Source organism: Pipistrellus kuhlii, unplaced genomic scaffold (assembly GCF_014108245.1).
Source record: "Pipistrellus kuhlii isolate mPipKuh1 unplaced genomic scaffold, mPipKuh1.p scaffold_m20_p_12, whole genome shotgun sequence".
Taxonomy (NCBI): domain Eukaryota; kingdom Metazoa; phylum Chordata; class Mammalia; order Chiroptera; family Vespertilionidae; genus Pipistrellus; species Pipistrellus kuhlii.
In genome coordinates, this window is record NW_023425427.1 from 18,317,374 (window position 1) to 18,339,306 (window position 21,933).

At 41.9% G+C, this 21,933-nt stretch overlaps 1 protein-coding gene across 2 annotated transcripts; it reads left to right on the forward strand.

Annotated features, from left to right (window-relative positions):
* Positions 1 to 321: 321 nt before the first annotated feature.
* On the forward strand, positions 322 to 21,195 carry DCAF12 (DDB1 and CUL4 associated factor 12). 2 transcript variants are annotated; one of them, XM_036433549.2, is made up of 9 exons: positions 322 to 714; positions 1,786 to 2,040; positions 11,474 to 11,680; positions 12,761 to 12,821; positions 13,753 to 13,946; positions 14,820 to 14,885; positions 16,914 to 17,076; positions 18,220 to 18,398; positions 19,140 to 21,195. In XM_036433549.2, the coding sequence occupies exons 1-9, from the start codon at positions 637 to 639 to the stop codon at positions 19,296 to 19,298; spliced, it is 1,362 nt and encodes a 453-aa protein (XP_036289442.1). In that variant the 5' UTR covers positions 322 to 636; the 3' UTR covers positions 19,299 to 21,195. The 2 variants fall into 2 exon arrangements, with proteins under 2 accessions (XP_036289442.1, XP_045436008.1); XM_045580052.1 differs by lacking the exon at positions 1,786 to 2,040.
* The last annotated feature ends 738 nt before the right edge of the window (positions 21,196 to 21,933 follow it).

The window sequence follows — 21,933 nt, forward strand, 5'->3', positions numbered from 1 at the left end:
ACCAGTGGTGGCTGCCGGGTAAAGGCGGGTGCTGGGAGGGGTTCCTCCCCCGCTGGGGCTCAGTTGCCCTCACTTCCGGGAGCCGGAGGATGGGCGGGCGGGGTCTGAGGTCGGCGGGGCGGCGGGAACCCAGATTCCTGCGGCCTCAGGCCGCCGGCCTGCCTGCGGCCACCTTCCTGCCGTTAGAAAGGGAGGGGCGGGCGGGCGGCCGCCGTGCGGCGCGGGCGGACGCTCCTCGGAGCTCGAAGCCCCGCCCCGCTAGGCCCCCGCGGCGTCTCCATGGCGACGCGCTGCGAAGTGCGGCTGCGCAGGGGTGACGGAGCGCGGACGAGGGGGGGGGGGCGGTGTTTTGGTTCTAGCCGCTCGCCGTCCTTTCTGGACTGGATCGTCCGAAAGCTTCTTCTTGTTCCTGCTTTCTTTTCCTTTCCCCTTTTCCAGCCTCGGGTTCTCCTTCTCTCCTTCCTTTCTGCCTGATTCCCCTTTTTTTCTATTGACTTCCCGGGTCCGGGCCATTTTCCGGGCCGGGCACACCGAAGTGCACGGCTCCGGGGGCCCGGTATATGACCCGCCGTCTGGCTGCCCCCCCTCGCTCCCCCCGCCCCATGTGGCCGCGGGGCCGCGCCGGCGCTGCCCACTATGGCCCGGAAAGCAGTTAGCAGGAAGCGGAAAGCGCCGGCCTCGCCGAGAACCGGGAGTGACGCTCAGGGCCCGCAGGTGAGGGCTGCGAGGGTTGGGACTCGGGTGGTAAGGCCAGGGCACCCCGAGGAGGGGATATAAGGTTTGCAGATTGGGGAACCGGTACCGGGATCCAAGGTCTATAGTTAGGGATGAGATCGGGGGGAGCGGGGGAGTGGAGCCCCGACCTAAGAGTCAGGGCTGGGCCATCAGGAGTTCACGGGAGAGCAGGGAGGCCGGGGTGAGGAGCTCAAGGGGAACCTCAAAATGGTGCATATGCTGCGTAAGGTCTGCAGTCGGGAATGAGGCTTGAGAAACCAGATCTGAGCTTTGGAGGAAAGAACACCGAAGTCGAGGGACATTGGGAACAAACCTCCCAGAAAACTGGGGGATGGGAGAGTGAAGTCCTTACAAGGGCCCCGGGAAGCAGGGATGATTGCGTTTCTGATATGGGGAGGAGTCTCGCTACGGATACACAAGCCCTGAGCTGTGTATCCCAGGTATCATCTCTATACCGCCCCCTTTGGAGGGGAAGACCTTGTTGGACGCGTATTCGGACTCTGATTTCCCGTGCTTCCCACCCCGTTGGTGTCTTGAGTTTGGAATTCTACAACTGCCTGGAGCGTGGGGCCTCGTGACATGCGGGCGGCCATTAATAGTGCATCCTGAAAGACCTGGGACCCTAAATCTGGGCCGCATCCTTCATGCTCTGAAGGGAGTACAGGCTGAAAGGGAGAAGGGGGCTGGGTAGAGATGAACCCAGGTTACTATGGTAATCATTCAGCCCAGTCATTCCCTTCCCTATCCAGGATATCTTTTAGGGTCTCTGAATCTTTCACTCCTAAAAGGCCTAGTAAACTTTTTGTCCTTGTTGGTCTCTGCTTCCATTTCCTTGTCTTTCCTTTCTCATAGGTAGGTTTGACTTTGAGGAGCATCTTTACTGTGTTGGAAGAGTTAAACTGAATAGTCTGGGTTGAAATTCCTGTTCTTATATTTCTGTTGCATGTAAATCCTGCAGGATGAGTTCTTGGTGATTTCCTTAATACAGTAGGATCCCTTGTTCTGAAGGAAGGTAGCCAAAGCCCTGATTTCTAATATTGCATTCCACAGTTTGGCTGGGATCACTCCCTTCACAAAAGGAAAAGACTCCCCCCAGTGAAGAGATCCTTAGTGTACTACCTGAAGAACCGAGAAGTCATGCTACAGAATGAAACCAGCTACTCTCGCGTGTTGCATGGCTATGCAGCACAGCAACTTCCCAGTCTCCTGAAGGAGAGAGAGTTTCATCTTGGGACCCTTAATAAAGTGTTTGCATCTCAATGGCTGAATCATAGGCAGGTGGTGTGTGGCACAAAATGCAACACGGTAAGTGTCTGGAGGATGCGAACTTTATCCTAGGCCCTGGATATATGGCTCTACATGCTCTAGAACCTCTCATTGCTCATTTCCCCCATCAGTTTCTCTTGGGGGGAGATTGCTTTACTCTCCTTTACATTTTCTTCTATTTGTTGGTGATTTCTTTCCTCTCTTTTTCTGTTCCTTTTTCAGCTCTACTTTTCTGATAAATCTTTAGAGGAGTCTGTTTCTGTAGGCCTCTTGCCATATAGTTACTATGCCCATGCTTCTAGATGTTTTTTGTCTTCATTTTTAAATTGATGTTGCTTTTTAAGTCAGAGGCCTCAAAGGAAAGATGGAGGAAAGACACCTCAGAGGAAAGACTGAGCATTGTTCAGGATACATGATAGGGAAAGCCTGCTAGCCTAAAGGCATATGTAGAAGCATTTGAAATAGCACTTGACAAACATTCACTTTTAGGGAATAGAATTGGAAAGATATTTATCTTATAAGAATAGGCAGGGAATGTGTGTCTGGTAGTATCTTTGAGGATGTACATGCTTTCTCTCTGCTCTGTAGTCTCAGAAGAGAAAAATTAAGTGTAAGTAGGAGAATATTTTAATATAGAATGACAGAAGACAGTTATAAGTGAATGAAGGGGAAAATTTATCAGTAAGCTATATAACCAGCACAATTACAGACATGGATAAAATAAGTCAATCTATGATTGGGTATGGTAGATATGATTGGAACAGAATGGCACAAATAGAATGATGTTAGATGACTGACAGTTCGATGAGTGAAAAGAGGCAGGGCCTGGCAGTGGGAAATGATTCTTTAGGAAGTGTGAGATAAGATAAGATGAGGTGTGGCCTAGCTGCTCTCTCCATGCTTACCTCACTCTCAGTGAATAGACAGGTAATGTCATAAATTTACCCTGGACAGAAACATCTTGATTAATTGGAAGAGAGATGGTTGCTGTAAATGAAGAAAGTCTTAAGTACTAGAAGTGTTTTTTTATAAAGGATACTAGAGGCCTGATGCACGAAATAAATTCCTGCAAGAGTAGTCCCTCCCTTCCCCCCTGACTGCTGCCACCGCCTTCCCTAGCAGCCCTGACTTGGTCCGGAAGGAAGTCCGGTATCATTAGCATATTAGGCTTTTATTATTATAGATAGGCAAAGATTTAAATGTGAGTTTTAAGGAAGGAATTAATACCGTGGTTGTTGGGGCCAAACTTTCATTTCCTCTTCTGTTGAAGGCTGCTTGTCATATAGAAGCGTTTCAAAACTATGTAGTTGCGGCAAGCAAACTTCATTTTTCTAGTCTCATTGTCACTCGGAATAGAAAGAATATCTTATTTGGAGAAATTAGTTCCATTTTCCACACATACCATTATAGTGTTTTGCCCAGCAAATGTTGCTGAGTTGTAAATTAATCATCATAGTGTCTTGCTTCTGGCACTTATTATTTTGAAGGTGAGAATAATATTAAGTAATAATTTAACCTATTGTTAATATGGATGATTTCTGTCTTCCTATGTCCCCAAGGCCTTAAGTCTGTTTTCTTTTTATTGTTAGGGTTTTTTGTTTTGTTTAGTTTCCAGAAGCAAAGCAGGGAACCAAGAACACTGCTTTTCTCTGAAATTTGTGACATTTGGCAAATGATTCCCTTAGCTGTGCCTTTGTTTCCCTCTTTCTAAAATGGATATTACCACTTATCAAGTGCTGATAAGGTGGTGTGGACATCTTGGGAAATACTTCAATTGAAAAATATCTTATTCAAAAATAGTATTAGTGATAGTGAGTCCAAAGTTTTTCCAATGCTCTTGGCAAATTCAGACTTCCCTCAGTTTGAAAGAAAGGAAAATTATTTAAACAATGAGAACTGTCTTTGGATAATATGTGAGAATTTGGGGAGCGGGGGAGAGTTCAAGTTTGATTCTCAATAGTAAGTTAAGTTTCAATGTCTTGAAATTTTGTCATCAATAAAATGATTTAAATGTATTCAGTAGGAAAAGTATGCCACAGCCATTTATATTCTAAAATCACCTATTCATATGTACCTAAGTTTCCTCAGCACTAAACTGAGGGTACACAAATGCTAAAAAGCCAGGCCCTTTCCTAGTTACCTGGCTTGGGGTTATAATATTGAAATCTGCTGAGCCAGTGGGTCTTCCTCTCATAAAAGCAGCAGAGATATTTTGTAAAGTTTTCTGTAGCCTGATTCCTGGGGTGGGAATTGCCTTGTGCTATGGAATGACACGCAAACTGGAAGGCCAATAAGCTCAGGAATAATAGCAGAGATGGCCAGCCTATTTTTTTTTTTTTAATGTTTCGGCATGATTGCCTTTTTAAACCTTTCTTATATATAATGCATGTCTCATGTACTAGTACTGTTTAATCTATAAACACCCCCTGCTGCCCTTAGAAGGACCACTGCCAGCACTCCTTCCAGGGGTGTCTTTCGGGACTTCTGCATGTAACGCCTTCGCTTTTTCAGGTATCACACTGCCTTGGGAATCCTGTCACCAGCTAATTGCTTTTTGTTTATCTAAATCAACCCCAGTTTTTCTACCTCTTCAGTTGCCTGTGATGTGGTTTGGTGAGCACTTTCACACCGTTGGCAACATTAGCATTCTTGATGGCCTCTTTATGTTTTAAAATTGTGCTAATCTTTGATGCCAGTGACAAAAGCATTGTCTCCTTTGGTGCCCTAGAGGAAGCTTTTTGTCCTGCTGAGGTATCAGCATTGAAAAGTGTTGTCAAGTCAAAAAAAAAAAAAAGTGTTGTCAAGTCAAAAACCCAAAGTTTTCCCCCACAACCTAGATATTTTTTTCTGTGACAACTTGGTTGAAAACCGAATTGTTCGAGATGGGAGATGTTGGAGAACCGAGGTTTGAATGTATATTCTAAGCCTTCTCTTACCTTTAAGATAAATGGAGAAAGTAGCAGAGTTATTGAAAGGTTAAAGTTGGTGATGTGCAGGCAGGCTAAATAGCCATCTCAGATGGTGATTTAAGAAAAAGTGAATTTGAGGTAAAGGGGTTGAGGGATGGGATATCCAAAGGGAAGGGCTATGCAGAGAAAAGGGGGCCTTTGGGACAGACTCAGGGCCTAAGCCCAGGACGGATGAGCTGCCATTGCCCATTGCTCCCTTAGTTTCAAGTCTGACGGATCCCTTCGAGGCCAGGGGATATGTGCTTGGGGGGAAAGATATAGGCTTGCTCCTTGGAAGGAGAGAGGGCTGGGTCCTTTGTCCTGAGCGTTATTTACTAGTATCTCTTTCTGGCTGGTGAAATCTTAGGGGAGATCTCAGGGGAGGCTCTTAATAGAATATTCATTAGCTTTCCAGGTGTTCTGTTTCAGGGTCCTGGTCTCCACTGATTGTTCACTGTCAGGGGGGTCATTAGTCAATGTAGCTGGTCTTGAGGCAGCCACTTGTCTGGTTTTGCTGTTCTTTTGGGTCTGAAGCTCAAATACAACTGAAGCCTCGATGTTATCTTTAGGGAGGAAGAGGTCAGGGAGTGTAAACCTGACCAGTGATGTGCTAGGGGAGGATAGGTTGCTCTCCGGGCCACATTCTTGTTTTCCAAGTTTTGTTCCTGGCTAGGTGCTAGGCGCTAGGCTTTGGGACTTCCTGCTCTGGTGAGTTTTTGTGCCTGGTCCATTGTCCTTGCTCTGGGGGTCTAACAGTCCTGAAGAGCATTAATGAGATGTTAGCACAGTGCCTAGAACATGTGCTTAATAAAATTGTTGATGTAGTGGTGGTGGTGAAGGAGGAGGAAGTATGGAAGTGGTTTTATGATTGTAGGTTCTAGGTGTATTTTTGGCCAGATTCAGGTACATTTAAGAAGTGACTATTTCTCTACCCTATAAATGTCATTCTCATCCCAAACAGCTTAAACATTTAAAAATGATTCATTGAGCCGAGACTGGTTTGGCTCAGTGGATAGAGTGTTGGCTTGCGGACTAAGGGGTTCCGGGTTCAATTCTGGTCAAGGGCACGTACCTTGGATGCGGGCACATCCCCAGTTGTGGGTGTGTAGGAGGCAGCTGATCGATGTTTCTGACTATCTCTCTCCCTTCCTCTCTGTAAAAAAAATCAATAAAATATATATTTTTAAAAAATGATTCCTTGAGATATAATTGATATAAGAGGATGTACAATTTGTAAATTATAGGAAATTGTATTTAAATTTCATTATAGAATGAATATAGATAAAAGGAAAATATTTTTCTGTGTGTAAATTAGAAATAAAGTAATATCCAGGTTTTTTTGGATTTGAGAGAGAGCTTGCATAAGAGAAGAAGGTAGAAACATCGATTTGTTGTTCCACTTATTTACTCATTCATTGGTTGCTGCTTGTGTGTGTCCTGAGCAGAGATCAAACCTGCAACCTTGGCTTATCTGGATGACACTCGGACTAACTGAGGTGCATGCCCAGGGTAGTAATATCCAGTTCTGATAGAGAGGTGGTGGGACAACAATGTTGCCACTAAAACTTTTTTTAAAGTAATTTGGCATTATGCTTCAAAAGCCTGGTACATGTCATGTCTTGAATGAATAAAAATATACCCTTTGACCTAATATTTTCAGACTAGGGAATTTATCCAAAGGAAAAGTCTTTTTTTTTTTAAAAAAAAACAAAATAATTATTAGAAGCTATTTTAGCTAAATGCTAACAGTAGAATACTTGAGTAATTTATGGTAAATCAAGTCTGCATGACATTATGTAGTTATTAACATAAAGAGTAAACATGCAAAGCATTTGATATGTTAAATGGAATGAAATAAAATTGATCTCTGCTGATTGTAGCTATGCACAGTTATACATGCATGTGGCAAAGGACTAAACAAACTTGACAAATGAAAACAGACTTGGAAAAAAGAGGACATGAGTGATCTTTTACACTTTTTATTTCTATTATTGCTGATACAGTATTATAAATGAACTCTTATTTTTTAAAAATGTTACTTCAGCTAGATAAATCTTGTTTTTTCTTAGCCTAAAGAAACAGTGAAAGTAGCCTTGATCAGTTACCATTCATTACTTGTCTCGTTTACTGATAAAAATTGAACACATTTATGTATTATATATCTTCTCTGGGGAGAGTGAAGTAGGGGTTTGAAAATACAGTGATAGGATATACAGCAAAAGGAGTTTCCCTTTTTGGCCACAAGGGAGGTTTTTGGAGCTCAATGAAACTAGAGAGTCCTGACTGCTGTGCTTCAGTGGGGCATCATGCTATGCACCAAAACAAAAGGCTGTTGGTTGATTCTCGGTCAGGACACATACGCACATACCTGGGTTTTGGGCTTGTTCCCAGGTAGGGGTTGTGTAGGAAGCAGCCAATCCATGTTTCACTCTCATTGATGTTTCTCTCTATCCCTCTCCCTTCCTTCCTCTCTCTCTCTCTCTGAAATCAATTAAAAAAATAAATAGCACCACCCGGACAGTGTAGTTCAGTGTTGAGTGTTGACCTATGAACCAGGAGATCAAGGTTTGATTCCCAGTCAGGGCATCTACCCAAGTTGTGGGCTCAATCCCCAGTGAAGGGCATGTAGAAGGCAGGCAATCAATGATTCTCTCTCATCATTGATGTTTCTATCTCTCTATCCCTCTTCCTTCCTCTCTGAAATCAATACAAATATATTAAATAAATAGCACCTAGAGAGAGATTTTTGCTTCTCATTGGGCAGGTACACAAACCATATTGTTCTTACGTCTTTGTGCTGTAATGCTCAAGAAGTAAGAGTGTGTCTTTTATTTATTTATTTTATTTACTTTATAAAGGTGTTATATGTGTACATATCTTTCCATTGAAGAGTGTGTCTTTACCCAATCCCCCTGCGGTGTTTCACTGATTTAAATTGTTGCACTATAATTAACACTGTTTACCTGTCAGTATTTCCTTAGCATAAATTCCTGACATTGAAACTACAGAGTTTACACATTTTTAATTTTTGATGCATATTGTCTGACCATTTCCTGTTGTGTTTCTTGGTCTTAGGTCTGTTTTGCTCTCCCACATTTTCTGGGTTTGAAATAGGAAATGAATTCCTCTTATTTGATTTTGGTTGTCTTTTCTTCCCCAACTTTCAGCAAACTTAGGCTGCCCACTTGCCTTTTATTGTCTAACCCCTTTTATTGTCTAACCCAGTAGACTTTATCTTGATGTCTGTGTGACCTATGTGGATTTGCTTTCCTTTCTCTGTTAGGCTCCAGCTAAAATACTCTTGAGTTTTAGAAACTTTGTGAGTTCACCATTTTACTAAGCCACCTTACTTGGTCTTTCTCGGTAAACACATTTGCATGTGTCTACAAACACATTCATACATGCAGAGATATACCCACTAGTCTTATAATCTTCCTGATTGTAAGACTTTTGCTTTCTTTTTTCTTCTTCTGTTCTAGAATGTAAAGTACAGGGAGCCATTGAACCTCCAGTTTACCTTGCCACGCAGCTAGTTTCTGGCAGGGATCCCAGTAGGCTAATGCATGAAGCCTTGGCCCCTTGTCAGAGAGCTTGGAGAGAGATTCTGTGACAGCTCCTCCACATCAGTGTCCCTTCCTTTGAAGAAGAAAAAGAACTCTGTCCTTCACATGGTGCTTTTTCATTCCTATGCAAGAATGAGGTGAGATTGGGATAAACTCTTGGTTTCCTAGGCCCTCTGCAGACCCAATTCTTACCAGTTTTTTCATTGCCCATGTATCAAATGTTTTTCATATAGAATAGCTTTTCTTATAACCTGCAAAACTAAACGAATATGAGCATGGTATAGTACTGTTACCTATCACTTGTTAAGCACTTATTCTGTGCTGAGCCCTTGCTAAACACTTTACATTTTATTTCATTTCTTAGCAACCCAATGAGATAGATAATATTATTCAAGTTTTATAGATAATAATATTCAGAAAGATTAAGTGACTTGCCCAAGATCACACAGCTAATAGGTAACTAATTTGGCTAGATCTTTCCTATCTCCAAAACTGCAGGGGTTGGACTTTAGACTTTCTTGGATATGAATAGATAGAACTTATTTTCCTCACCTTCTTGGATGGCAGTGAAGAGAATGGCAAAGGAATGGACTAAAATCATTCTTAAAAATTTTAGCCTGCCCTCAAATTCACAGGAGAAACTCAGATCTTTGTAGGCTGCAGTTTAGTTTACTCTTGTGTTTGTTTGTCTTTTAAATATATTTATTTTATCGCTTTTTTACAGAGAGGAAGGGAGAGGGATAGAGTTAGAAACATCAGTGAGAGAGAAACATTGATCAGCTGCCTCCTGCACACCCCCCACTAGGGATTTGCCACAACCAAGGTATAGGCCCTTGCCCGGAATTGAACCTGGGACCCCTCAGTCCGCAGGCCAACACTCTATCCACTGTGCCAAACAGTTAGGGCTAGGGCAATATAATTCTTATTCAAAAATTGAATTCCTATTCACATGGAAGAAGCCCAAAAGGCCATTAACTTCATCTAAACAAGCTTCCAAAGAACATGGCATCCATAAAAGAGAAAAATAAGAGGAAAGGACAGTTGAAGTACTAAGGAAGAAATCACTAAGAAATTAAAAAAAAAAAAAAATGAAGTGATATGAAAAAATAGTAAATAAAGTTTCAAAGCATATACTAGAGAACTGAAATGTACAAATATGTAACAATAATATTTCTTTACCGTCTATGAGGCCCCTAGCACCATAAGAAATGCAAAAAATTCACTGTTAATAACTCATTCTCGAATTGCCCCCCCCCCGTGGGGCTTGTGCCCCACGTTAGAAACCACTGAGCTAGAAAGATATAGGTAGGGGCCAGATTGAGGAGAATCTTTATGCCACGATAAGACTCTTGGATAAAGGTAAAGGGGAACTATTGGATATTTTTTTAATTGACATGGAGGATTCCCATTTTTATGAAGATGACTGATTATGGAGAAGAGTCTTTTTATGGTGGCTTTGCCTGGAAGCACAAAGATTAATTGCAATTGTCCAGAGGAGAGGTGGTGAGAGAAGAGAGGATGGAGAGGAAGGAGCCAACTGTAAGAATATTTGAGGAGGTAGATTTGGCAGGACTGGATTGGATGATGAAATGAGGGAGAAAGAATTCTAGGATAAATCCAGGCTTGGGTGACTGGGTGGATTGTGGCGTTAGATGAAATGAGCAGTTTGGGAGGAAGAGGGTTTCTTTTAGACATGTTGGATTTTAAAATGCCTGTGGGACACACAAGCAATGGTTCAAGTTAGGCAGAGCATTTGCCTTATGCAGTCTGCCTTAGGGGTTATGTCATTCCCTCCTCCCATCTCCACTGCCTTTGTAAAAATTTTCCTCAGTCCTCTCTGCCTGGCACTCTTGGTCCAGCTACTTTCCTTTTCGTATTTTAAGTTTAAGGTTTATCTAATTTCTCCTTTCATACTAGTAGATCTCCTTCTGCACATGCACTAGATTACTTTATACAAAGATTTGATGTCATCTGGCTTTGGCACAATTGCTGACGAGATTTTAAATCAACTTCTGAAACTATAAAATCTAGGAGGGCAGAGATTATTTCTCTCTTACTCGTAGCTACATTCCTAGCACCTAGAATACATGAGTGAATGAAGGAGTGAATCCTTAAATCACATAAAGAATTAAATAGTAGATTTTCTGGAGTGTCCTTTATCTTATCGATAAAACGTTTCTCAGAGTTGAAAATCTTGGTGAGTGAAAAAGGGTTAGATTGGTAAATGGGGTAGAGAAGAGCATTTCAGGCAGAAGCAGCAGCATGAGCAAAGGCATGGAGGCACAGAACAAAATGATGTGATAGACATAAGCAGTGAGACGTTAATAACCTGTACTTTGTTATATGTCTTAGGTCACTCCAGCAAACGTAGTAGCATTTATAGGTATGTTTAATAGTGTTTGTGATGTGCTCTGGGAATTGTGATTTGTTTCTAAGTTTCTATGCATGTGTGGATAGAAATTTGATATTGAAAATATGCCCAGACCAGAAAAACCTTTAGTGAAGCAATTTTTAAAAATTTAATTTTACAGGGAGAGAGAAACATCGATTTGTTGTTCCATTCACTTATGCATTCATTGGTTGATTCTTTTATTTGTCCTGATAGATTAAACCCATAACCTTGGCATATCTAGATAACTCTCCAACCGACTGAGCTGCCTGCCATGGCTAGGCAGGTTCTTTAGGTCCATAGTCCAATGCAAGTCCTCTTTGAAGCTGTCTTTGAATCCCAAGCAAAATTTATTGCTTCCTAATGTGTGTGCATGTAGCATATTATACTTGTCTCTGTTATATTATCTTCATGTTTCATATGACTGGTAGCGCTGCTGGTGCCTTTAATAATTCCCAGTATCTAGCATGTGGTAGGCATTAATTAAATGTCTGATGGCCAATGGATGTTTGTACTTGGGATTAGCCACATTAAAGAGGAATGGCTTAGCTTATATCCCTTTTCTCTTATAGCTCTTTGTAGTGGATATCCAGACGAGCCAGATTACCAAGATTCCCATTCTGAAGGACCGGGAGCCTGGAGGTATCACTCAGCAGGGCTGTGGTATCCATGCCATCGAGCTGAATCCCTCTAGAACACTGTTAGCCACTGGAGGAGACAACCCCAACAGTCTTGCCATCTACCGGCTGCCTACACTAGATCCTGTGTGTGTGGGAGATGTAAGTTTCCCCAATGACTGTAGTTAGAGGTAGTCTTGTTTTTTCACATTGACCCCCTCCCATCGCCCCCTAGTGATAAGGTGTGGGGGTAAGATTTCAGAAATCGGGAGGACTCCCCAGAAGTAGCAGGTATATTGACAGAGCTTATGTGTTTGGTGAAGGGGCGAGCAGCGTACCTCAGGAGCCAGCAGCAGTTGATTAGTGTTTGAGTGCAGTTTCCACACATCCCTATTGCCCTTAGTCAGGGCAAAATTTATTAAAGCATTCATTCAGCAACTATTTACTGAGAGCCTTCTATGGCCACACATTAGACACTTGGGGTCCACCAGTAAACAAAACAGATAAAACCCCTATCCTCTTGAAGCCTGCATTCTAGTGAAGGAAGGCAATATATAAACCAACAAGTACTCACCAGAGTTTGATAAGTACCATGGATAAGGCAGGCTAAAGCAATAGAAAGTGGTAGAAAATACTATTTCAGAGGATGGCCTCATTGATAAGAATGGCATTTGACTTGACATACAAAATAATATTGAGTGTAAACTGTAATTTAAAAAAAATTGTACATCAGCTATAATTGAAAATTTAAAAATATATAAAAAGAAAAGAATGACATTTGAGCTGGGAGACTTAAAGGAAATGAGGGAGCAGCCATGTTGATGTCTGGAGGAAGAGAGTTTCAGACAGAAGGAACAGCAAAGAGGTCAGTTATAAGTGTTGTCACAGGGAGCAAGGAAGAGACTGAGGAGGCTGGAGGGATGAGAGGTGAGTAATTATATGTAGGAGCCCCAAATAAGACATCAGAGAATGAAGGCCAGAGCTGTGTGTCGACCAGGCAAGCTTGTAGTTCACAGGAATGCCAGTTCTATCCCAGCCTTGCACCTCCAGACAGAAGTTAAAGATTATGAGATCATGCCCTAGGGGTTGAAATCACCAGAGATAGAGTTGTAATTTTTACAGAGATATTTTCAGCCAGACTTGTGTGCTTCTCAAGAGTGTGCATTGTAATTCTTATTTTACTAATTTCCTTTTTTTTCTCCTCCCTCCCCTCTCTGTATCTGTCATTTCCTCCTCCCCAAGGATGGGCACAAGGACTGGATCTTTTCAATTGCATGGATCAATGACACTATGGCTGTGTCTGGTAAATTGCCTTTTTGTAAGGATTTTTGGTGTGGCCGGGAGAGAGGGAAGCTAGAAATTGAAAAGGAATAATGTGAATGAAAATAGACCAGTAAACAGAAAATCAACTAGGAGTCAGGAAATTTTATTTATTATTCATACTCTGTCGTGTTCCAAAAGAGCAGGTGTGATGGTATGTTAGCCTAATGTTTTTGTTGGGCTTCATTAAAATAATGGTTGTTAACATGTTTCGGAAAAGTTGACATGTTCTATAAAGTATTAGGAGCAAAAAAACACTTTTTGTACAACTAACTATATAGTGTTAAGTTTCTAATTGATAAAAGCTATGTATCATTTCTTTCCCAGTGATAGGGCAGAAAAAGATGTATGGAAATAAGTGTAGAGAAGTTAACCTAGAGATATACAAATGCTTTCTAGATATCCACAGTAGCCTAGAAGGTAGGCTCAGAGTGCTAAATATTTTTACTGGGTACTCATGTGTAAAAATATAATTCCCTACTCCAGATCCCCAAATAAAAATAATCTTACTAGTTGCTAGTGTAAGTACTTCACATATGTTATATAATCCTCAGAACAGTAGTAGAGGGTCTGCATTACTAGGCTCATTTAACAAATGAGAAAATTTAGATTCTAAGAGGTTACTTAATTCTTTGCAAGGCAATTAAATGTTTTTTTTCTCTCCTTCTCTGAAATCAATAAAAATATATTTTAAAAAATAAAAATAAATCCCAGACTTTAGTCAAATCACTCCCTTGGTATTGCTGTTAAAGTGCATATTGCTCTCTGTTTTGAGGTGGGCCACCTGAACAAGCACCAGCACATATGAGGATGATGTACAAAGAGCTAGACTAAAATAGCCCATCTTAGCTTCTGCTGGACTGTCCTTTAGAGAGTTGAGTATATCTGACATTTGTGGTCTCCTTGACCTGCAGGCTCACGCGATGGTTCTATGGGACTTTGGGAGGTGACAGACGATGTGTTAAACCGAAGTGATGCAAGGCACAGTGTGTCACAGGTTCCTGTGTATGCTCACATCACTCACAAGATCCTAAAGGACATCCCCAAGGAAGACACAAACCCTGACAACTGCAAGGTCCGTGCTCTGGCCTTCAACAACAACAACAAGGTATGAGCTTGCCAAAGGTTTCCTGAAGCCCATTACTCTTCAACTTCTTGGCTTATGTCTTGGAAGATGTACTTTCCTTCTCTTTCCCTGAGGCAGTGCTTGCTGCATAGCTTGGTTCTGAGCCCACAGAGCACCTCTTGAAGGCTAAGGGATGCTGATGAGAAATTATAACAGGTTTTGAAACCAATCCTGTGTATTGAGCTCTGCTGTATTTCTCTGGATGGTCTATATTTATGGGTCAGCCTCTCAAGAGTTTCCCCAGGATCACTATGCCTTTGCAGGGGTTTTTATCTCTTTGGTATTCAGTTTCTTTTCATTCTTCACTCCTCTTCTGAACACTGCATCTTATCTAATCACTGCATTAGATCTCCTGAAACTGGGGTCTTCAGTAGTGTTGGGATGGAGAACCAGAGCCAGAAGAGGAAAAGGCTTCTCCCAAAATCTGAGTTAGGCCACAATGAAGGGTAGTTCTCTTAGCCTTCTATTTCCCTTCCATACTTATGGCTTCGGAATAAGCTTAGACCTTTCACTTACATTAGTAAAAGCTCTCACACTGGACACACAAAACTGTCCTTCATGTGTGTGCTCTGCTCTATCAAACATGATATCATGGAAATGATTGTATAGTAAGGGCTTTATGTTATTAGTAGAAAATGGAATTACTTGAGTTCTTTTAAGGAGAAGCATCAGTTTAATAAGCTGTCCATCTGCATTTCATAGGGCTGATAATGAGATGATACTCCCTGGCACCAGCTGAAATCATCATGGGATAGGAATGAAGAATGGGAGGACCTGAACTTTAAGTCTTTTGCTTACTGTTGTATATTAGTTGCTACAGATTGGAATATAACCTGTTTTTCATTGCTCTTGTAGGAATTGGGAGCAGTGTCTCTGGATGGCTATTTTCATCTCTGGAAGGCTGAAAATTCACTGTTTAAGGTAGGATGAGCATGACTTAATAGTTTTACCTAAAAATTCACCTTATGTTTAAAACACTTTAATTCTCCCTGAGCCTTTTCCTTCTTGTCTAAAGCACCAATCAAGGGTTTGGGCATGTGGTTCCATGGTGCATGAAATTCTGAGTCTGGCATGCCTCTCCTAAAAGTCTTTAAGCCCTAGCTGGTTTGGCTAAGAGCATTGGTCTGCAGATTGAAGGGTCCCAGGTTCCGTTCTGGTCAAGGGCACATGCTCAGCTCAATCCCCAGTAGGGGGCATGCAGGGGTCAGCTGATCAGTGATTCTCATTGATGTTTCTATCCCTCTCATTTCTGAAATCAAACATTATATATATATATATATATATATATATATATATATATATATATATGTATATATGTATTTAAGTCTTTAAATCTTTAAAGGAGATCATAGGGGGCACTTTTTTCACTTTGCAAGGACATGCTGAGAGATTCAGTCCCCAATCCACAAAGCATTTAAACATTTGCTTATGGATTGTTGACTCTGGCATGTTGTGAGTTCAGGAAAGCGTAAATGTTAGGAATCACTGGCAACTGAAGATCAATTAAACTAAGATAAGTCATTTCTGAAATAATAAGATAATTAGAATATGGTTTGGATTTATAATGTTTACAAGCAAATTTTGCATGAATTGAGCCTACCTTGGATCCTTTGCCCTTTTCTCTTCCCAGAGGCCTTTGCTACTTATTACTTCTGTGATAAACTCTTTTCAAGAAGAATCAGTCTTAGGAATTATTGATTCCTCCATATCTTAGTAGTTTTGCTTTGAATATATTTTATTGATATATATATGTGTGTGTGTATATATAATATATATATATATTATTGATTTTTTGCAGAGAGGAAGGAAGAGGAAAGAGATAGAAAGCTAGAAACATCGATGAGAGAGAGACATCAGTCAGCTGCCTCCTGCACACCCCACTCCGGGGATGTGCCCACACCAATGTACATGCCCTTGATCAGAATCGAACCTGGGACTTTTAATTTTACAGAGAGGAAGAGAGAGGGATAGAGAGTTAGAAACATTGATAAGAGAGAATCATCGATCAGCTGCCTCTTGCACACCCCCTACTAGGGATGTGCCCGCAACCAAGGTACATGCCCTAGACCGGAGTCGAACCTAGGACCTTTCAGTCCGCAGGCCGATGCTCTATCTACTGAGCCAAACCAGTTTTGGCGTTAATAGTTTTTTAACCCCACTTGCTTGGTGCCTTACATGCAATAGGCAATCATTGAGAATTGGTTTAACAACAAGGACCAGGGTTAAGACAGATTGGGACCCTAGCCGGTTTGGCTCGGTGGATAGAGAGAGCATCAGCTTGCGGACTGAAGGGTCCCAGGTTTTATTCCAGTCAAGGGCACATGCCTGGGTTGCAGGCTCGATCCCCAGTGGGGGGTGTACAGGAGGCAACCGATCAATGATTCTCATAATTGATGTTTCTATCTCTCCCCCTTCCTCCCTCTCTGAAATCAATAAAAATATATTAAAAAATAAAATTTATATATATTTTTAAAAAGACAGATTGAGGTTACCTAGGGTTAAGCCAATCCTATGAGTTGTGTTTTCTATAGTCTACAACCCCCATACAATTGGGAAGTTAGGCTTGAGGGTAGCCAGAATTGAGTCTCTTTGTCTGAAGAGCAGTGAGAAAGGTGGAGAACAGAGTGGGACCTTGGTTTTAGAGCCCTGGGGTTATCCCATGAAACCACCTGTGGGTCTTGGCCTTTCTCGCTACTTCTGATTATTTAATTCCAGCTTGAGTTTTTCCCTAACCAATCCTATCCAGTACCTGCATATTGTTTATTACAGTCATTCTCTTACATACCTAGTTGTGGAACAGTTTTTTATTTCCTTAGTTGGGGCTTGTCCTTTTGGCTCTGACTTTGTGTCCTTGTACATGAGGGAAACCAGAGGTGAGCGTCTAAGAACAGTGCCCTGCTCCGTGCTCTCAGGTAATGCCATGGGTGCATCTCTTTTCTGTGTTTTCAGCTCCTCTCCACCAAACTCCCATACTGCCGTGAGAATGTGTGTCTGGCTTATGGAAGTGAATGGTCAGTATATGCAGTGGGCTCCCAAGCTCATGTCTCCTTCTTGGATCCACGGCAGCCATCATACAACATCAAGTCTGTCTGCTCCCGGGAGCGAGGCAGTGGTAAGAGTCCTTGTGTTTTGGGTTTGTTTGTTTTCAATTATAATGAAGATGTTCATATTTCAGACAGGGAGAATAGTGTGTATAATGGAGAGTACAAAGGGAAAGAATAAATAGGCTTTGCTGCAATGATGCTTACAATGTGAACAGTTTTTAAGATATTTTGATTACTGTTACAGTAGTAGACTTTATACCTAGTACAGAAATACTGATTATACAAATGTTATCCAGCAGTTCTTATGTGCCAAAAGACTTTTTTTTTTTTTTTTTAATCCTCACTTGAGGATATATTTTTTCCCCCATTTCTTTTTAGAGAGAATGGAAGGGAGAGGAAGAGAAAAATATCGATATGAGAGACACATTGATTGGTTGCCTCCTGCATTGGCTGTACTGGCGCTAGGGATGGAATTAACGTGTCCTTGAACGGGAACCGAACCATGAACGTTTTAGTCTGCAAGCCTGTGCACTAACCACTGAGCAACTGGCTAGGGCTAGAAGGAAGTCTTAATATGTTTTTTGGTGTTTCCCCCTCCAATTGATTGCAGAGAGAGAAAGGGAGAGGGAACAGGAGATGGAAACATCCACGATGAGAGAGAATCATCAATAGGCTGCCTCCTGCACATCCCCACTGGGGAGCGAACCTGCAACCTGGGCATGTGCCTTGACTGGGAATCAAACCGTGACCTCTTGGTTCATGGGTCAAAGCTTGACCACCAAGCCACATTAGCCTGGCAAGGAAGTCTTTATTAACGTAATGATTTGTAAATATGCAGGTCTCAGTTTCAGTATAAGTTAGAAACATATAGTGGAGAAAAGCTTAGAGTTATGAATGATAACTTCAGACTGAGTCTAGGGGAGGCAAAGAGGTTCAGAGTGCACTTACAATATCAGGCCAAAAGCATCTTGGGCATCATCAGGTGTGTGGCCTTTCTCTGAGGATTACGGGAAGTTTCCTGTTAGGTATATGGATGGCAGTATGGCATCAGGGTTCTTCAGCTTTCTCATGAACTCTGCTGCCATAGGAAAGGCGCTGCCTGGTATTTGGGGGTACTATGTGAACCCGGTGTCAGAGAAATTCAGATTAACAGATTTACGTGCATGCTCCCCTTTTACTTTTTTAAGTGTCCTTTACTTTTGCTCTCTCAGGGATCCGATCAGTGAGCTTCTATGAGCACATCATTACTGTAGGCACAGGGCATGGCTCCCTGCTGTTCTATGACATCCGAGCTCAGAGATTCCTAGAAGAGAGGCTCTCGGCTTGTTATGGGTCCAAGCCCAGACTAGCAGGGGAGAATCTGAAACTAACCACTGGCAAAGGCTGGCTGGTAAGTAAGCCCCTGCCCGACATGTTTACTAGACAGAGATAGAAAAATTGTCTTTGCTGTACCACCCACTCCCACTCACACACCCTTATCCACATACTTTTGCATGAGTAAGAGACATTTCTTGGACAAGAGGTACTTTCACTTGATTTTGCTTTTCTGTCTGCATATCCCTCAGAAAACAGGCCCAATAATACACACTAGTTGACATAGGGTTTCCCCCAAAGTCAGAGGTGGGGAACCTTTTTTTCTGACAAGGGCCATTTGAACATTATAACATAATTTGTGGGCCATACAAAATTAACTTAAAAATTAGCCTGCTAGATATATTTGGTCAAATATTTAATTAACTCACCCTTAATGCCTTGGCAGGGTCAGACCAAATGATTTTGCAGGCATTATACGGCCTACGGGCTGGACGTTCCCCACCCCTGCCCCAGGTGATAATAGAGGAGGAACAAGGAACATGCTGCTGACGCTGCCAGGGCATTAGGGGTGATTTCTTAGAGTTTGATTCCAGCTGTCTTGAGAAGACCTTCGATTTGTTTAGCAACTTTTCAGCCTGCTCACTTCCTCTTTAATGTTCATTTGGAAAAGTGAGGTCCCTAGTCACATATGCATCAGTCTCCTGACATCAGGTAACAGGTACAGGACCCTCTGCTCTTAAAGAGACCAGAAAGCATTCCTGTCCATTCCTGCCCCATGACCTAGAGGTGCTAACAGAGTCTCTTTCTCTTCCCATAGAATCATGATGAAACCTGGAGGAATTACTTTTCAGACATTGATTTCTTCCCCAATGCTGTTTACACCCACTGCTACGACTCATCCGGAACAAAACTCTTTGTGGCAGGGGGTCCTCTCCCTTCAGGGCTCCATGGAAACTATGCTGGGCTCTGGAGTTAATGACAACTAACTCTTTCCAAAAATGCAGAGATTTACACTAACTTCCATCCTCTGTTTCCTTGTTTCTTCTTTTGATTTTTTCCAATTGTGTGAAGCCCTCATATTAGTGGGAACACGAGTTTGCCTATTATTTAGGTTCTTTGACAGAAAGAAGCTCCATATAGAAATCTGAAGGTTTTGTTGGTTTGTTTTTCCATTTTGGTAATCAGAATTTCACTTTGTTTTTTCTTTCTGGCTTCTCATCCAAACATTTTAAATCCCTACTTGTATTTTTTTTTCCAGTGACACACACTTTCCCCTCTGATTTCTTTAGGCTGACATAGTCACTCTCACCCTTACTTCATTCTTGAGAGGTAGGGCTCCTTTACAATTATGTGGTTGCTGTCAGACTTTCTGTGAAAGTTTGGGGGCTGTGTGTTCATGTGTGCATGTGAACTTGTGTACCTGCAAGTACTGTGTGTTACTGAAATTACCTGGAGTGAGGATTACTTGTAATTAAAATATTTATAAAAGAAACAACTTTCTTCACAGAGTCCAGCTTTGGGACTAGTCTTTATCTTGTTTTTTAAAGTCTAATAACACTGATTATAAAAAGTAAAAAACAAAGAAAAATCAGGAAAACCTTTAGATTGCAGACTTCCTGGGGACTCTAAAATGATCCATCCCCTACCTGTCTTTCCATCTGTGTGTCCCCCAGGTGAGAACACTTCTGTTGATGCATCACCTCCACTTCAACTTTTTGTCTGCTTAGCCAGTGGCCATGCCCCTAAAACACCAGTCTCCATCCATATGCAGCTCTGGAGGCTGCAGAAGGCTTGATATAACTTGGTAAAGAAAATCCCCATCCCAGCCTCCTTTGCCCTCCCCCCAAACAAGACCTTTTCTGGTGTCCCAGGGGCCTGGAGCTGGAGGCCTCAAGTCAGCTAAAATTCGCATACTCGGTTCCCTTGGCTTTGAGGAGAAACTACTTTGCCTTCTGGTCTTCCCAATGGGTTTTACTTTTTCTAAATTGGGTTCAATCCAGGAAGGGAGGAGTGATAGGCGTTTTATCTGTGTATAGAGTGCGCTTCGTGTGGAACGTTTGTTAATACAGTGGGGCAGGGCTTGAAGCCATCTCTTCTACTTGGTTGGCTCAGCCTTGGGGTGCTGATGGGGTGGCCAACATCCGCCAGCATTGTGCATGTTAAAAGCTTCGATGTAATTAGTAATTTGTTCCTCCCTTGAACTATTTAGTCTGAGGTTTTTAAACTTGCAGGCAAGTGACTGAACGTGATGTCCAGTTATTCCCTGCCTTTTATGCATCATGTTGCAGATAACAGCTGTCTCCACCCACGTATTCCTCTTCCATTTGAAGTGCATCTTTGGCTTCTGTCAACAGCCCATTCTGGGGAGAGGAAAAGTCAGGTTTATTCCTGCACTCCAGGTCCTAAGTTGCTCTCCTAGTCATCCCTCTTTGTTCCAGGTGTAAGTGGGGAGATTGAAAAGAGTGTCTTGATGATGGGGGCTGGTGGGAGGGAAGTCAGAAGTCACCTTGTCTTGGTGGTACAATACATACATCATAGGTTCTAGAATTCTCATCTTCTAACCTAGAGAAATAGGTGCTATAAACGGGGAATTAAGCAAAATGCTAGATGCTGAAGATCTTTTAATTGTCTTAATTTTTTTTTCTATTAAACTACAGGCTGTAGATTTTTTAGTTCTCACAGAACTTATATCATTTTAAACCAACTTGTATATATATATTAAAAAAAAAATCTTAAGTTCTTAAGTAGAATGTTTTGTACTGTTTCCAGACCCTCTGCTGTTATGGGTAATGCATTTGATTGAGTTTTTTGTTTTCAAAAATGTAGCACTTGACTTTTTGCCAAGTAAAAAATAAATATTATTTCAGTGCAAAGTGGTTTGCGTGAGTATGTATAGCCAAAAGGCAGCAGGGAAAAGGCCCTAAATTACTGTTTGAGGTGCTAGAATTGTTTAGAGCAGAAGGGAAGTGCTCAAGTTCACTCAAGGTTAAAGGCAGGTCAAGTGTAAACACACAAACACTAAGACCTACTTGCTCTTGCCCCCATCTCAGGGATCCAGTTGAAGGTGGATATACCCACTGAAAGTACTTTGGTGCTTGAAAAACATATATAGGCTTGGCCCTGGCCAGGAAGATCAGTGGGTTAGAGCATCATCCTGATATGCCAAGGTTGTAGGTTCCATTCCCGGGTTGGACACACATAAGAATCAACTAATGGATGCATAAATAAATAAGTCGATCTCTCTCAAATCAATTTTTAAAATTCTGACAAAAAAATACAGGCTGACTTGGATGGAGTATACTAGCCCTTGCTCCTAATTACTATGGATTTGAACAAGATGACCTCTTATATACCGGGTTGTTGAAAGGCGCTATGTATTATATTTTGGTGGAAGGTGTCCTGAGAACGACTGTGAAAGTGGGTGCACAGTGTTCTGGGAGGAAAGACTTCATTTTTTTAGGCTAGGACCACAGCTGCCCTTTGTAAAAAGACTCAGTGAATGCTGTTCTTCCCAGGGCCTGGTGAGGGCTGTAACTAAGAAAGACAGACTGCTAAGTCATACCACCCTCCTCCGCCATCTCTGGAAGAGGATCAGCGCTGGGCCACAGAGC